Source organism: Ipomoea nil, unplaced genomic scaffold (genome assembly GCF_001879475.1).
Source record: "Ipomoea nil cultivar Tokyo-kokei standard unplaced genomic scaffold, Asagao_1.1 scaffold2761, whole genome shotgun sequence".
NCBI classification, from domain to species: domain Eukaryota; kingdom Viridiplantae; phylum Streptophyta; class Magnoliopsida; order Solanales; family Convolvulaceae; genus Ipomoea; species Ipomoea nil.
Window position 1 is genome coordinate 2,938,752 of NW_017619189.1, and position 15,962 is coordinate 2,954,713.

At 33.5% G+C, this 15,962-nt stretch overlaps 2 protein-coding genes and 1 long non-coding RNA gene across 11 annotated transcripts; 1 reads left to right on the top strand and 2 right to left on the bottom strand.

Moving 5' to 3' along the window:
• The first annotated feature begins 751 nt into the window (after positions 1 to 751).
• Positions 752 to 15,828, top strand: LOC109157108 (pentatricopeptide repeat-containing protein At4g20090). Of its 4 annotated transcripts, XM_019304984.1 has the most exons (4): positions 752 to 3,001; positions 3,117 to 3,185; positions 3,304 to 3,815; positions 15,819 to 15,828. In XM_019304984.1, the coding sequence occupies exon 1, from the start codon at positions 1,002 to 1,004 to the stop codon at positions 2,991 to 2,993; it is 1,992 nt and encodes a 663-aa protein (XP_019160529.1). In that variant the 5' UTR covers positions 752 to 1,001; the 3' UTR covers positions 2,994 to 3,001; positions 3,117 to 3,185; positions 3,304 to 3,815; positions 15,819 to 15,828. The 4 variants fall into 4 exon arrangements, with proteins under 4 accessions (XP_019160529.1, XP_019160530.1, XP_019160528.1 ...); XM_019304985.1 differs by lacking the exon at positions 15,819 to 15,828 and having other exon boundaries at positions 3,093 to 3,185; positions 3,304 to 3,846; XM_019304983.1 differs by lacking the exon at positions 15,819 to 15,828 and having other exon boundaries at positions 3,304 to 3,846.
• Positions 5,560 to 9,996, bottom strand: LOC109157111 (phosphatidate cytidylyltransferase, mitochondrial-like). 6 transcript variants are annotated; one of them, XM_019304992.1, is made up of 12 exons: positions 9,842 to 9,995; positions 9,733 to 9,780; positions 9,536 to 9,644; positions 9,163 to 9,219; positions 8,984 to 9,046; positions 8,818 to 8,886; positions 8,648 to 8,740; positions 7,971 to 8,075; positions 7,821 to 7,898; positions 7,104 to 7,232; positions 6,118 to 6,223; positions 5,560 to 5,994 (listed from the first exon to the last, which is right to left on the bottom strand). In XM_019304992.1, exons 3-12 carry the CDS (start codon positions 9,641 to 9,643, stop codon positions 5,804 to 5,806), a joined length of 999 nt encoding a protein of 332 aa, XP_019160537.1. In that variant the 5' UTR covers position 9,644; positions 9,733 to 9,780; positions 9,842 to 9,995; the 3' UTR covers positions 5,560 to 5,803. The 6 variants fall into 6 exon arrangements, with proteins under 6 accessions (XP_019160537.1, XP_019160536.1, XP_019160535.1 ...); XM_019304991.1 differs by having other exon boundaries at positions 9,733 to 9,995; XM_019304990.1 differs by having other exon boundaries at positions 9,536 to 9,653; positions 9,733 to 9,995.
• Positions 10,989 to 11,135, bottom strand: LOC109157112. The gene is made up of 2 exons (XR_002050177.1): positions 11,106 to 11,135; positions 10,989 to 11,038 (listed from the first exon to the last, which is right to left on the bottom strand). It is a non-coding gene; the product is annotated as an uncharacterized LOC109157112 (long non-coding RNA).
• Positions 15,829 to 15,962: the final 134 nt, after the last annotated feature.

Below are 15,962 nucleotides of genomic sequence, written 5' to 3' on the forward strand. Positions count from 1 at the left end.
GTTATGGATGTATAGTTAATAAATTCTGGATGTATAGTTATGCAATTCTGAATGTATAGTTATGAAGTTATGGATGTGTAGTTATGCAATTTTAGATTTATAGTTATGAAGTTATGGATGTGTAGTTATGCAATTTTGAATGTATAGTTATGAAGTTATAGATGTGTAGTTATGCATGCAATTCTGGATTTATAGTTATGAAGTAATGGATGTATAGTTATGCAATTCTGGATGTATAATTATGAAGTTATGAATGTGTAATTATGCAATTCTGGATGTATAGTTATGGAGTTATAGATTTTTTTTAAGTCGACGTCAAAACGACGCCGTTTTTGCATCCGTGTGCACCATGGATGCACAACATAACGCTCCGTTGCTTATAGGGGTGACATTATTGTGTGGACCATAAATAAAATTTATATTGTTTTGTATACTATCAAATAATGTATATTCAGTATACAAATAATGTATTTTTAATATTAAAAATGTAATTTATATTCACATAAAATATATTATTTTATATAATGCATATTCAGTGTATACAAATAATATACTTTTAGTACATTAAAAATGTATGGTCTACACAGTAATATTACACTGCCATCAGCCCATAAAACCGAAGATAAATCCAATAAAAAAAATATACACTGCCAATCAGCCCAAGTATAATAAATAAATTAAGTAGGCCATTTGACATGGCCCACCACTCAGCCCATTTATATATTTAAACCCAAATCCCCTATTTCTTCTCTTTTTCTCAGTCCTCTCCGCCTCTCTGCCAGAGTCACAGTGTCCTCACGGCGGCACGCCGGCATAAACTCCGTCCTCACCCCTAACGCCGGCCGCCTCTCTCGCGGAAACTCTCTCTCTCTCTCGGTTCAATTTCTTAGATGTTAGAGTTTGGTTCAACAATTCAACGTTCATTCTAAGAGTGCAAATCAAAATGATTGTTGATTCCCGGAGATTTTAACTTCTTCCTCGGAGTTGAGTTCAATAAAGGAATGCCCTTTAACGCCAGTGCCTCCAAGCATCTCAGCTCAAGGCTCTCTCCAAACCCATGTAAGTTTTTCTGCCACTTCAACCTCATTCCTCCTTGCTTTTCATCACTTCCCCAGCCTTCGGAACCCGAAAAGGACGAAACTTTAATTCAAGATTCCCCGAAATCAGATTGTTATGGAACTAGAAGAGAACCCCCAATCGCTGATAAGCTGTTTAAACTTGCCCCCAACTCGGGCTCTTACAAACAGGGTGACTCCACGTTTTATTCGCTCATAGAAAATTATGCCAATTCCGGGGACTTCAGGTCTCTGGAGAAGGTTTTTGATAGGATGAAACGTGAGAAGAGAGTGTTTGTGGAGAAGAGTTTTATTCTAGTGTTTAGGGCTTATGGGAAAGCTCGTTTGCCTGATAAAGCTGTTGAACTTTTTGAAAGAATGGTGGATGAGTTTCAGTGTAGACGAACCGTTAGGTCGTTTAATTCAGTTCTTAATGTGATAATACAATCGGGTTTATATCACCGAGCATTAAAGTTTTACTCCGATGTTGTTGATAGGAGGGGCGTCAAGCCAAATGTATTGACTTTTAACCTGATTGTTAAAGCAATGTGTAAGGTAGGGATGGTAGATAGCGCGGTGGAGGTGTTCAGGGAAATGCCCGAGTGGGAATGCAAGCCGGATGTGTATACGTATTGCACATTGATGGATGGGTTGTGTAAGGACGATAGGATCGATGAGGCCGTGACTTTGTTGGATGAAATGCAGGTAGAGGGATGTTTTCCTATTCCGGTGACTTTTAATGTTTTGATTAACGGGCTTTGCAAGAAGGGTGATTTGGGTCGAGCTTCAAAGCTTGTAGAAAATATGTTTCTTAAAGGTTGCGTTCCTAATGAAGTGACTTATAACACGCTTATTCATGGTTTGTGTCTTAAAGGGAAGTTGGATAAGGCGATTAGTTTGTTGCATAGAATGGTGTTGAATAAACACGTTCCTAATGATATAACGTATGGAACTATCATCAACGGTCTTGTCAAGCAAGGAAGAGCGGTTGATGGCGCGTGTATATTTAGGGCAATGGAGGAAAGAGGACATCGAGCAAATGAATATGTTTACTCTTCGCTAATTAGCGGGTTGTTCAAGGAGGGAAAACCCGAGGAGGCGTTAAAATTGTGGAACGAAATGATAGAGAAGGGAAGCAAGCCAAATACAATCGTGTATTCCGCTCTTATAGATGGCTTGTGTCGGGAAGGCAGACCCGATGAAGCCCGGGAGATTCTATTGCGGATGATTAATATGGATTGCACTCCAAATGCTTGGACTTACAGCTCTCTGATGAAGGGTTTTTTTAAAACCGGTAAAACCAACGAGGCGATATTGGCGTGGAAAGATATGGTGGATCGGAATATTTTACCTAACGAAGTTTGCTATAGTGTACTCATCCACGGACTTTGTGGAGACGGGAAAGTGAAAGAGGCTATGATGGTGTGGAAGCAAATGATTACTAATGGTTGGAACCCCGACGTTGTGGCATACACTTCGATGATTTATGGCCTCTGCAATGCCGGGTCGGTGGAACAGGGACTAAAATTTTTCCACGAGATGTTATGTAAGGAATCTAATAGTCAACCTGACGTAATAACGTATAACATACTTCTTAACGCTTTGTGCAAGCAGGATAGGATTTCCCGTGCCATAGATCTTTTAAATAACATGCTAGATCAAGGCTGTGACCCCAATTTGGTTACATGTAACATTTTCTTGACAATTTTGAACGAGAAGTTGAACCCACCCCAAAGTGGGGGAGAATTTTTGGATGAGCTCGTGCTACGACTGCTCAAGCGACAGAGAATTCTCGGAGCATCGAATATTATCGAAGTGATGCTTCGGAAAGCTTTGTACCCTAAATTATCAACTTGGGAAAAAATCGTCCGAGAGCTGTGCAAACCTAAGAAGGTTCAAGTTGCCATCAACAAGTGTTGGAACGACCTATTCCTGTGACTCTATCGGTGAGATGACTTACTTTTTGGCGGCTTTTATTTCTTAGTATTATTTTCTTTTCACTGATAACTGTGGGATTCCATTTCCTTGTAAATCAAGACTCAAAGAGTTTATCTTTTGAAGGGAAAAAAGCACTTTCAACCTCAAGCTTTTAGCTGTTTGGCTCTGGCAAGCGGGTGCTCTGCTAACAAGGTTGGTTTCTTGATCTCGGTTGGTTAATAGAATATTACTGTTTCAACATTTAGTTGCTAAATAAGTTCTTGAGCATTACCTAATCAAATCTATTTATATCTTGATCTTTTCTTGGAAGGAAGTAAAGGACTGCATTCTTAGAGGACCGAAATGTGAAAGCTGCTGTCGGGTTTCGAAATGTTATATCAATCTCCTTTCCAGATTCCTCTGAGAAGAAACTGGTTGCTTTGCTGATCACAACTGCTTTCTTGGTAAGTATCATTTTTGGCGCCAAACATGAGGCCAGCAGCCATGATGCATATTTGCTCGAGCATGCAGTCATCGGGGATTGAGTTGATTCGAAGACGCATTCACTCCCCGCTAAAACATAACATTGTTCTGTTGTGGATCGGGGCTTGCTTGCTTACGGCTTTCCATCGAATCTAAAACCAACTGACAGACATTAGATGAGAATGCATATCGAGGACGGGGAGAGTGTTGGTCGAATTTTGGTTGCTTAGATAAAACTGTAAGAGCCTTTGTGTTCAGTTCAGAAAAACTGAAATGACTGGAAACATTAGGGGGAGGGAACAGTGAGTAATTTGCATCCTCTCAACAACTCTGGAGGGGAGGGTGCTGCAAACTATGCAAGTATACACACAAATATGGCAAATTTTTATGTGGACCATGGTCAACATAGCTGTATGAACCATGAATAAAAATTACATTTTTAATATACTAAATGTACATTATTTGTATATTAAAGGTACATTATTTGAGTATTGAAAGTACATTATGCAGTTCTGTTCACCCCTTTCAAAAGTCTTATTTGCAGATTAGATTAGTCCGAAGCCATCAGAACCAAAACCAGAAGGGTTAGTAGAGTTTCTAAGGCTGATACAGAAGAAGATGAAACAGGGAATAGATTATTTATACACTATATATATATATATATATATATATATATATATATGAATGATTTGTATTTTCTAAGTAATTCTAATTATGACATTATACCTCTTCTTCTTTTTTTTTTTTTGGGTAATAAATCTCGAACTAATATTAATCGAAAGTGGTTATGAAATCTAGAGTATCCGACCATTCCGAATGAGATAACCAAACCCCATTTGCTTTAGCAAGGTAGTGGGCGACTTGATTTTTATCTCTTTAAAGACATCAAATTTCATAACCAAAAATAGTAAAGATGAGGTATCGGCACTTTGAAGATGATAGAGCCTACGTAGGTGCGGTCAGTACACTGATTAAAATCCATGATAACACTATTATTAGTAATAAAAAAAAAATTAAAATGTATTTCTGTTCTTTTTACCGATTAACCACTAACTCTAACAAGTTAATTTTACCAAACATTTTTTACAAACAATTAAGATTTTACTAAACATTTTTTACAAACAATTAATATAATTCAGTAATTCACTAATCTGCTAATAGTTAAAAACATAACCATTTAGACTAACCTCATCCCTGCAAATTTGGGATTGACAATGTGACATCTCAAGAAGAAATAAATCTTTTTTTTTTTTATTTAAAGTCAAATGTATTGCAAGAGGAGAGAGAATCGAACAAATTTAGCAAGTGGAGAGAGAATTTGCAATTGGTAACTTTTTTAAAAGTACTTTGATTGGATGGGCCGCACCTTTTGCTCCAAACATTGTACCTTTTGTTTTGTTTTGTTTTTTTTTAAATTTTATTATTTCTTTTAATATTATTTTTTTATTATATTTATAATATATAATATAAAAATGGACCCAATTTTGAAAGTGGAAGATATTTGCAAGGATTAGAATAAATAGTGAAGAATTTATAAATTTAATGATGTGAAAGTGAGACCCATTTTTGAAAGTGAAAGATACTTGCAGGGATAATAATAGTTTTACTTAAAGTTATATAACCTTTTTGTAAGTATTCACTACTAGATTAGAGTGCAAATTCATTATACTAAGGGTGTAAATGAGCAGAGCAGTTCGGTCAACTTCGTCAAACTCCAACCGACTCGTTTCATAATTGAACCGAACTCGAGCTTCAATTTTCAAGCTCGATCAAATTCAAACTCGAGCCTACATATTATTTATTGAACTCAAGCTTGAGCTCGGCTCGCCTGTTTTGCACCCAACATGATGCTAATATTGTAAGACATTGTGCCTTATGCTGTTTCTCTATTTTTCTATCAAAAGACCAACTTGTTGATCTGCAGTAACTTTGTATAACAGGTATGCTGAAATTCGAGGATTTATTCACTAATAAATTAGAAATGTAAATGGCATTGATTTAGTACAAAAACATCATAAAATGACTGGTATTTTATGACTTATTCAGACAGCTTTTAAGCTATTGCACTTAACATTGTCTGTAATGGAAGTAATTACCAAATTTAAGAGATTTAATCATGTTCTTCAAACTGTTTTAGCCTGTGGGGAGTGGGCACACATGGCTCAGAAGTTTCTCGTTAACCTGGGTTTATTCTCCGTCCTCCCTTTCCAAACTCTTTCGCGTTAAAACCAAATCAGTTCTCGTCTTCTCGGCCAGAGGGTGCATTGAAAATTTTTCCCTTGCTCAGGAAACCGCCCGAGAGGTCATGTATGCTTGAGGGGTAAAATGGTCAAGAGCCAGAGGTCGGTCTATGTCCAAGATTTCCAAGCTTTGATCATCTTCTTCCCCAGATATTTGACGCCGTGAACAGCACCAGCAGTCAGCAAACCCGCAACTGCCTGCCTCGCACTTGAAACCATAACCTTTCGCCTAAGAAGCTTACTCATGGAGTTTGCAGCCTGTTCTTTCGAACCAATAATCATGTCCTGTCTAATTTTTCCTGCAACAATAGACACGAGGATATTAAAGGACTTGTTTCAGAAGGAATACTCAGTAATACTAGCAAAGATTTAAAAAGTATAAGAAAAAAATGTTAATTTACTGATAAAATTGAAACGCATACCACTGTAATCCAATTGTTTCATCTCTCCACGATTTGTATCCATTTTGCTTCTAATAGGCAGAGGAAGATGTGATGCAAAGAAAGTGGCAGCAGATAATCCGCAATCCTGGTTTAACATGCTAAGACACATCAAACTCTTTTATGCAAACTTTGATTGCAGAGATGCATGCATTCAAGAACCTGGATTTTAGTATGTGAACTGTTGTTTGTTGTTTGTCACAAACGAAATATATTTTTTCGGTTTCAATCGGTTTAATTGGTTTAGAACTTTACTGAAAAACGGTTGAAAAATATTGTTACTAAAAATCAGAGGTTGCCTAAAGTTCTAAACCGTTTAAACCAGTTGAAACCCGAAAAATAACAAAAGAAAAATATGAAAAGACAAAAATGCCCTTACTAAAAATAGGAAAAGTTATGAGACGGACTAAAAGTGTCCAAAAAACAATAGTTTGGGATGTTAAATGGAAAAAACGATAGTGTGGGACTAAATTTGAAATTGCCACCAAAGACAAGGGACCTCGGGTGGAATTAACTCCAGAAGTTAATCTCAAGAATCCATAAAAATTAAGGAATCCTCTGAAATTTTTAAATTATTTTCAGCTAAGAATTTGCAATTAAGCTCCAGGAAAGAACTTGTTATAAAAATAAAATAATTTTTTTAAAAAAAAAAATTGGTGAAATCTCCAGCCAATAATTTGTAATTTGTTAGACAAAAGTATGGACCTGACAACAGTAAAGATGTCAAACATTTAAAAAGAGCAATAATTGTCAACTTGAGATCGCCAGATGATGATTTGATTTTCCTGTGTATAAACCACCTTCTTTATTAATTTTAATTTAATAGATGAAAAACTATAGTTGCACTAGGCCTGTGGCACTAGATTATCCAATAATTCAATAGTAGTAAACAAATAGTAGCAGGCCACCCCAATGAACAATAAAAAGAAGATGAAATAAATTCAGAAGCTTGAGAATTGTGGAGAGACCTGAGTTATATTTACTTGCTTGTCACCAGTTGATGAAAATCTCAGCAAGCCATTGGCAGCGTATTCATCTAGAAAGGGTCTATAAATTCTTTGGAACAAGTGAAATTGTCCCTGTACAATATTTTTTACCTATAAAATATGGTAATTAAAGATATTTTATGTTAATAGCATAACAAAGTTGATGTATCAGTTAGATATAATAATAATCTAATAAATTAAATGTTGAATATTAGTTCTACTAAAAGAAAACAAGTACAAGAAGCAATCAAGGAGTTTAATCTTTCACTACAATTGCTTGAAAGCTAATAAAATGGTTTTGGCAACAGAACTTGGAATTATGAGCACTATAATAGATTGGCACGACAATGTTGAAAGACACAAAGCCTCCATCAAAAAATAATTTCCAATTGACTAATTCTCCTTGTTATAAGTGTGAGGTAGAAATGAGAGAGGAGAAAGATCACAAAGAATCAAATCTGACCAAAAAGAATAAGGGCCGCTATACCAAATGTTGAATAGTAGTTTTATTTACCTCCCAATAGCTTCACATGATAATACAGTTCAATTTTAATTTATTCGATAGGCCTGATGGTGTGATACATATATGACTAGTGTAAACTACACCCTCTTATTCTGGAACTTACATGTCAGGTAATACTCAAAAAATACTCCTTTCAACAGAAATCTAAACCCTCTCCAAAGTCCAATCAACCATACCTTATTTTTGTCCTCTGCAAAAAGCATCCGCAAGTCACCCATATATGACAGGCTACATATTTTGGCATATAAATCTTCCTGCATGAGCACCAGACTTAAGTGACATTTTTGGTATGCATCAAGGTTTTGGGAATTATTATAATGGCTAACCTCACAGAATTCAGACGGCAAAAGGAGGAGAGCAGCAGATGCAGCAGCTCTCAAATTGACAGCATTTTCATTTTCAACATTCAAATTATCCACAATAATATTAACCTGAGATGAAAATTTCAAATGTTAAGTATTAACACTGACCATACAATCAACTAGATATATTTAGCATTCCAGAAGAAGGTAGCAGAGATGAGTTGGTTTCACAGGCAAGAACCTAAAGCAATTCTATGTTTCCAGAATTATAAAACAAAAATATGAGTAAAAGATCAAATTCATGTGATATGACATCACTAGCCACCAAAATTAAAATCAAGAATCACTATAAGGCATTTAATTATTTTTAACCTTACACTTTTCCTTAGCAAAGCTTAGCTAAAACTTCTTATCATTGGAAATTCACAGATATACTCCAAAAAAAAAAAAAAAAAAAAAAAAAAAAACACTAAAAGGCCTAAATAATCTCAGCCTTCCCCTGATGTGCCCATATTCATATTTGCATCTGATTGTTCTGCCAGTGTCTAGGTTAGGAAAACTATAGTTAATAGTTCTGCAAACTTTATGATACACAGACCCATAAATTTGGTGCATGTATTTGGGATAGGACCATGACTATGGAAGAAAAGAAAATCCCACATGTAAGTAGGGCAAGAATAGCATTCTTCAAAGAGGCATACAGGTTTCTGCAAACGACCACTCATGTAGAACCTCTCCCATCCTTGAATATCCTCGATCAAGTCATGGACTTGAACAACTCCATACTTGAACATCTGCCAAAGGTACAACACAAGATTTCAAATGAACAATTCATATATGCGCCTTACCAGTTATCACAAATGCTCATTACCTTGTTATTCCAAGAAACGAAGGGGTTGAAGTGTATACCAACACCAACATTATTTGCAATACCATTAATCTGGTGAGAGGCACAATGAATTATTTATATTAATTAGAATTTAGATATAATTTGAGAGTAAAAGAAACTAAAGAGATGTCAAGACCAAGAGGAGTACCAGCCTACCTCCACCAATGCGAACAAGCCGTGATGCATAGTGATCACTGTTCGTCTTTAAATTCTACTTGAGAGAGAGAGAGAGAGAGAGAGAGAGAGAGAGAGAGCATTTAAATGGCAAGGATAAAGGGGAAAAAATAAAGAAAACAAACATCAAACACAAAGGAATTGAAGAAATACCTCAGTATGCCATTGTATAGGATCAGCTACACCAAGAATGTAATCTACCATGGATTTCTACAAAATAAGAGGGAACCATGTAAGCACCAAAAATATTAGTAACTAATTCCACAAGTGACATTATGTAACAGATTGGAAGACTGCAAAACAAGGAGCACAGTATATAGCAGTGAGCAAATTTATTAAAGAACTTATATACAAAATGGAGCAAAAATATTATTACCAACTATAATCAGCAGCAATGTAACAGGCAAGTATATATGTAGTTCAAGACACAAAGTTCAAGGATAGGAGCATTATAATATTTAAAAAAAAAAAAAAATAAAAAAAAAAATAATAATAATAATAATAATAATAATGTAGGTAGTAAAACCTGATCTTTATTGTTTGGATGAAGAGTGGAGCCATAAACACAGCAGAATTCAACTGGTGGTAGAATTTTAAGCAAACTTCCAAGCTCCGCCTTCCCCTCATTCTCCATTCTGTTCATAGTATTAAAATGTGAATGCATCAAAATTAAAATGTAAAATGAAACAAAATTAATTAAATTACAAGAAATCAAATTGAAACCTTTCTCTGCTACGCTGGTCGGAGTGGTCGCTGGAGAGTGGAGGCTGTGCACTGTGCTGCTAGACAAACGACACTGCTCCTGGACACTGTGCTGGACGGACGGACAAAATGACTGCCGGTCGACGAGAAGCCAAGTCGCCTGATCTGCCTAGTCGAGCATCAAGCACGGAGAAATGGAGAAGGGCTGGGGAGGATGTAGAGGCATATTTCAGTATTTGTGATTTTGCGTGAAGCGGTGAAGACCGAAGGGCTCAAGGAGTGAAGCCGTGAAGGAATTCCATTGTTACTTTAGGAAATTAGGGATTAGGAAATTAAGAATGTTTAATTTGAAAATTAGGAAAATGGCTTTGGACTCATTTTTCAAAAAATATTTTTATTCACGGTGTTTGGTTGCATTCTTTAATAATTTTATTTTAATTCTATTTTTTATTCTAAATCTGTTACGAGTATTTCTTGTTTAATTTTACTTCGTAGGTAAATAATAACAATAGAATAACATAACAAAACTTGTAAAAGGAAATGAAAAGATCCTACTTAAAACCAAAGATGGTCTTGATATTGAAGAATAATTAATGATACAAAATTAGAGCAAACTTTGAGTATGATTTTTTAGGATTATTTTTGGAGTTGATTTTTGATATTGCCCCTTGGTTCTATTTATATCGAATTCATATTACAAATTCTAAATTTCAAATTTAAATTAGAAAATGCTAAAGAAGTACAAAAAATTATTAGAATTGTTTGTTTGTTTTTTTTTTTTTTTTTTTTTTTATGAATGGTATCGTTATTGTTCTTTTTTTTTTTTATCCAAAATCTTTTAATTTTGTTAGAGATGATACCATTATCGTCTGCAATTGTTCCATTATCATTGTTCGTGGCGACGAGTATTGATAGAAGACGATTTCCCCTTTACTTGTTGAAGCATTATTTTGATCTCATATTCAAATGTGCAAGTAGCCATATTTGTTTTTTCTTGGCCAAGAATTATTGTCTTTGTGACTGTAAACCTTAAACTCCATCAATTGATCTTGTAACTCCTTCATAAATTGGATTAGTAAATTCTTCCTTTTGTACTTCTTCAATTGAGAACTAAGTCATAAACATCTCAAGAAACAAATATACAACTTGATTACATAAATGAATATACCATAAAGCATTATATTGTAGAAAATGCCCAATATAGCTTGGGCATAATTTAAAGGTCCAAGAGAAACTGATCAGAAATAAAATTAAAATGTCAAGTATTTACAACACAATGGAGAAATTATTCTACTTCACTTGATGCAATTCCATTTCATTTACAACACTATCTATGCATTTACTCCAAACATCACGACGGAGAAATTATTCTTTTGCAATTCCATTTCATTTACAACACTATCTATGCATTTACTCCAAACATCACGACAAAGACGCTCTGTTGGGCTCTTCCTTTCCTTTCTACCGACTCTTCCTTTCCTTTCTACCGACTAGCCTCGAAAAAACACGAGAATACCACTAATTGTACTATTTTATAAATTTTGTTAATGCCAATAACTCGATTACAATGTAGTATCTGTTCATATATAACCTTTCAAATGAAAGTCTAACTCGGATACCATTAAACCACATAGTCTTAGTACTTTACTATGGTAGGAATTACATTGATTTCTCGATTGAATCTAAAATACACCTAAATAATAATAATAATAATAAAATAAAAGTCCGTGTGTCTATACTATGCCCAATTTGCAACTGGGATCTGCTCTGCATTCTTGCACTAATGAAATCTGCAGCGATAAGGTCTACAAGAGCCATGTATATTAATATTCCAGCTGATGCGGAATTAAAAGTTGGGCTAAATAAATATTTGAGATCCCGACAGGAGAGTTATGAGGGAGAAAAATATTTTCATTAAAATTGTTGCTCGAGTTTGAAATCGAGCCTACAAAAATGGAGACATTTCAATAAATTATATTTTTTTGAGTTTCAATAAATTATATAAGATGTTTGAAAAGTAAAAGGTACCTTGACAAAACCCCATGCCTTCAAAAAGTTGATGGAAACTCAACGCCAGGGAGACACAGATGCCCACAAAGAAATCCCAATAATTATGGAATGAACCACAATCCCCAATTCCCGAACCTGCAAATTAAAAATAATATTTTTAAAAAGAAAATTAAAACAATTATAATTATAATAACCCTTAATCCAAGCTAATTAATAACCGTATTATTTAGAATGAATTTACTACTTATAGTATAAATACTTAAATGCGCGGCCGCCGCCGTCGATTGAGATAGGGAGAGATCTCGAGGGAAATGCGGAGGCCGCTGCCGCCGTTGAAACGCCGGCGGCTCCGACGAATATTGGGCCGTCGTACACGGCGTTGATGAAAGTTGTTTGTATCAAACTTTCCAAGAACCCTAATACTTATGCATGTTTTCTTGGTCTGATTTGGGCCCTCAGGTATTCTCGATCCCGATACTGATCAACACTTATATACTCTGTTTATACAATATCTGGTATAATCCAAAATATATACATATATATACATTAATTTAAGGGTTTTACTTTAATAACCCTTAATCCAAGCTAATTAATTAAGCTTAATACTGCAAATACCTGAGATTGTTGCCTGAGTGATCAACTTCCGATCATGTCGGAATTGTTGCAGTCATCCCCATAAACATGCAAACAACATTAAACCCACAAAAAGACTACAAACTTCATTGCTGGAGAGATAAAATTTAAGAACTTTTTATGAGAAAACAAAAGTAGAGAAATGGAGCGAAGCTCTTGCATATTAATAGGATAGTTGGTTAGGCTAATAACTGACTCAAGTGTAGAGTCTTACCAGCTAACTATTTAATTAGCTAATAGGACTCTAACACTTGAGTCAATTATTAGCCTAACCAACTATCCTATTAATATGCAAGCATGTTCGCTGCATTTCTCTACTTCTGTTTTCTCATAAAAAAGTTCTTAAATCTCTTATCTCTCCAGCAACTTCAATTTATAGCTCGAGATAGATTTAATTGAAATTTTTTAAAAGAAAAAAAAAAGTGGAGAAATGGACCTTTAGAATTTGGTATTAGAAGAAGCGTAGGAATTTTATATGGAGATAGAGGTGCTAGGGAGGTTCTTCGTACTACATTGTGCTTGACACAAAGAAGGGTTGATGTTGAAGAGTTAATTGCCCTATTTGTAGACTGGAGCCTGAGACGACCTTGCTTCATGTTTTTTATAATTGTATTTTTACAATTGTAACCACCAGATCAGTTGGTAGAATGGGGTGAGTAGTTAAGTCATGTGCTTGACATGCATGCACGAGTTTTAAATGTTAAGTCATGAGTATTGTTACTTTATCTCTACATATATATTTTCTTTTCTCTTTCTCCTTTTTCAATATCATCTATTCTGCAATGTTCAACAGTTAGGAGTTAATGACCATCGGGCATAATCTCCCACAACAAAATATATATATATATATATATATATATATATATATATATATATATATATATCTCCTTTTTCAATATCATTTATTCTGCAATGTTCAACAGTTAGGAGTTAATGGCCATATATATATATATATATATATATATATATATATATATATATATATATATATGGGAAAATTGTAAAAAATATCCCTCTATAATATGTCAATTATCAATGTCACCCCTGAATTATGGGTGGTGTAAATGTTGCCCTCAATTATCAAAACGGTGCACATATAGCCCTTCCCGTAACGGACATGTGGTTCCCCGTTAGTGTACGACACCGTTAAGTCGGAGTAAATATGTAATTTAGTTGTTTTTTCCTTCCCTCAATTCGAAGTACCAGCGATGGATAGCGGTGGGGAACCACATGTCTATATGTGCACTATTTTGATAATTGAGGGGCAACATTTACACCACTCATAATTCAAGGGTGACATTGATAATTGACATATTATAGAGGAGCATTTTTTACAATTATATATATATATATATATATATATATATATATATATATATATATATATATATATATATATATATATATATATATATATATAACTGATGTTACTTATTTAAATAAGGGAAAACGGCGCTTTTGACACCTCAATTGTTTTACTTTTAGAAATTTAGCCCCTGTCAATTGATTTGATGAGCAAATCTAACCCTTTAATTGTTCATAATGTAGCACATTTGGTCCCTCATGTTATATAATTAGAATTGTTTTTAATAATTTATATAATTTATTTATTTAAAATTAAAAATATTTTTTATTATAAATAATACATAATATAAACAATTCTTTATGGAAAAAAAAAAAAAAAAAAAAAAAAAAAAAAACAGCCACCGGCTGTCTTCTTCACGGACAGTCGTGGCTGTCTGACAGGACGGCCATGACCGATGAAGGAAGACGACCATGGCCGTCTTCTAGATTTGGAACGAGGGTTACGGCCTCCGCCACTGCCCTCGTTCCATGGCCGTCTCCGTGAAGAAGACAGTCATCTGCTGTTCGGCAAGGACAGCCGGTGGGTTTTTTTTTAAAAAAAAAAATTATTTATGTATTTATTTATAATAAAAAATATTTTTAATTTTGAATAAATAAATTATATAAATTATTGAAAAACAATTCTAATGATATAATATGAGGGACCAAATGTACCACATTATGAACAATTAAAGGATTAGATTTGTTCAAATCAATTGACAAGGGCTAAATTTTCAAAAGTAAAACAATTGAGAGGTCAAAAGTACCGTTTTCCCTTTAAATAATACGGAGTATATTTTAATTCAAAATATTATATATTTACTTTTTTTTTTGAAATAATATATTTAAATTTTAATACATGTTAAATATATTATATTAAAAATATTTATGTACATTATAAAAATAACAGTGATACTATTTGAAATGTGAGAAAAACAAAATTAATGACTGTGCATCGCATATATATATATATATATATATATATATATATATATATATATAGCAGGGCGACATGCATAGCCATGTAAATTGCATGATGCAATGCTGAAGGAGACGTGTAACGGCAACAGTAATGCCTAACCAAATATAGATATTATATATTGCGTCTCCACAAGAGTGTGATAAAATGAAGAAAAAGCTACGCCAACTTAATTGATTGTAAGAATAAAATAAAGTATAAATACCTTCATTTAAAGTTCATTTTACCGTAATTTAACGAAATGATCACAATTGAGAAGAAATTAAAAGTCAGGGAACCTAAAGTTTTCAAATTAAAAGTTGAAGACTAATTATGAAAAATCAATATAGTCGGAAGACCATTGCTGGAATTAAGTCTTTTTGTAATTTTACTTTTACAAAGAAAGTGTGGCAAAGACTGCATTTGCAACCACCAGATGAGTTGGTAAAATGGGGTGATCTGAGTGGTTAAGTTATGTGCTTGACATAACTTTTAATTTACTAATACTTAGAATTCAAATATATGACACGTACTATATTTATATCGCTGACTTGATCATAATAACGTGTCAAAATAAGAAGTATAGCGATTATAATAAAAATAAAATTAGGTTTCGATTACTGTTAACGATGTTATGTTGTGTATAATTTGAACTATACATCCGTAACTTCATAACTATATATTTAGAATTGTATAACCACACATTCATAACTTTATAACTATACATTCAGAATGTGAAATTATAAAATTATGAACATATATTTACGTAACTAACAACAATTGAAAATGATTTTTTTAAAAGTAAAATGACGCCGTTTTTGCAACCGTGTGCACCAATTTGCCGAAATATCTTAGTATACCTTAAGAGCTCAATTGCAAATTTTTTTCATATAGTTTAATGACTTATTTGAGCATTATTATTTTTTTAAAAATAACATAATTAAAATGGATTTAGATTTTCCTAGTTGAGATTATGAGTTTGATATATTATATGTTCAAAATAGAAAACGAATGAAAGATAAATTAATTTTTAAAATTTTACTCATCCACTTGAGAAAAATGGGCCCTGAAAAGTTTTTTTTTTTTTTTTTTTTTGAAAAAGACCAAAAGTTTTTTTAAGTAATATTCATTCCTAATATAAAAAATAATTTGAATTAGATAGTGAAAGTATATTATATTATACCTTGTAATATAATAGAGTCAATAAGAATATTTCATAATAAAATTTCTTACCGACTTACAACTTATCACCTTGGTTTAATATGCATTTTCCATTGATGTCCTTGGAAAAATTAAACTATTACAA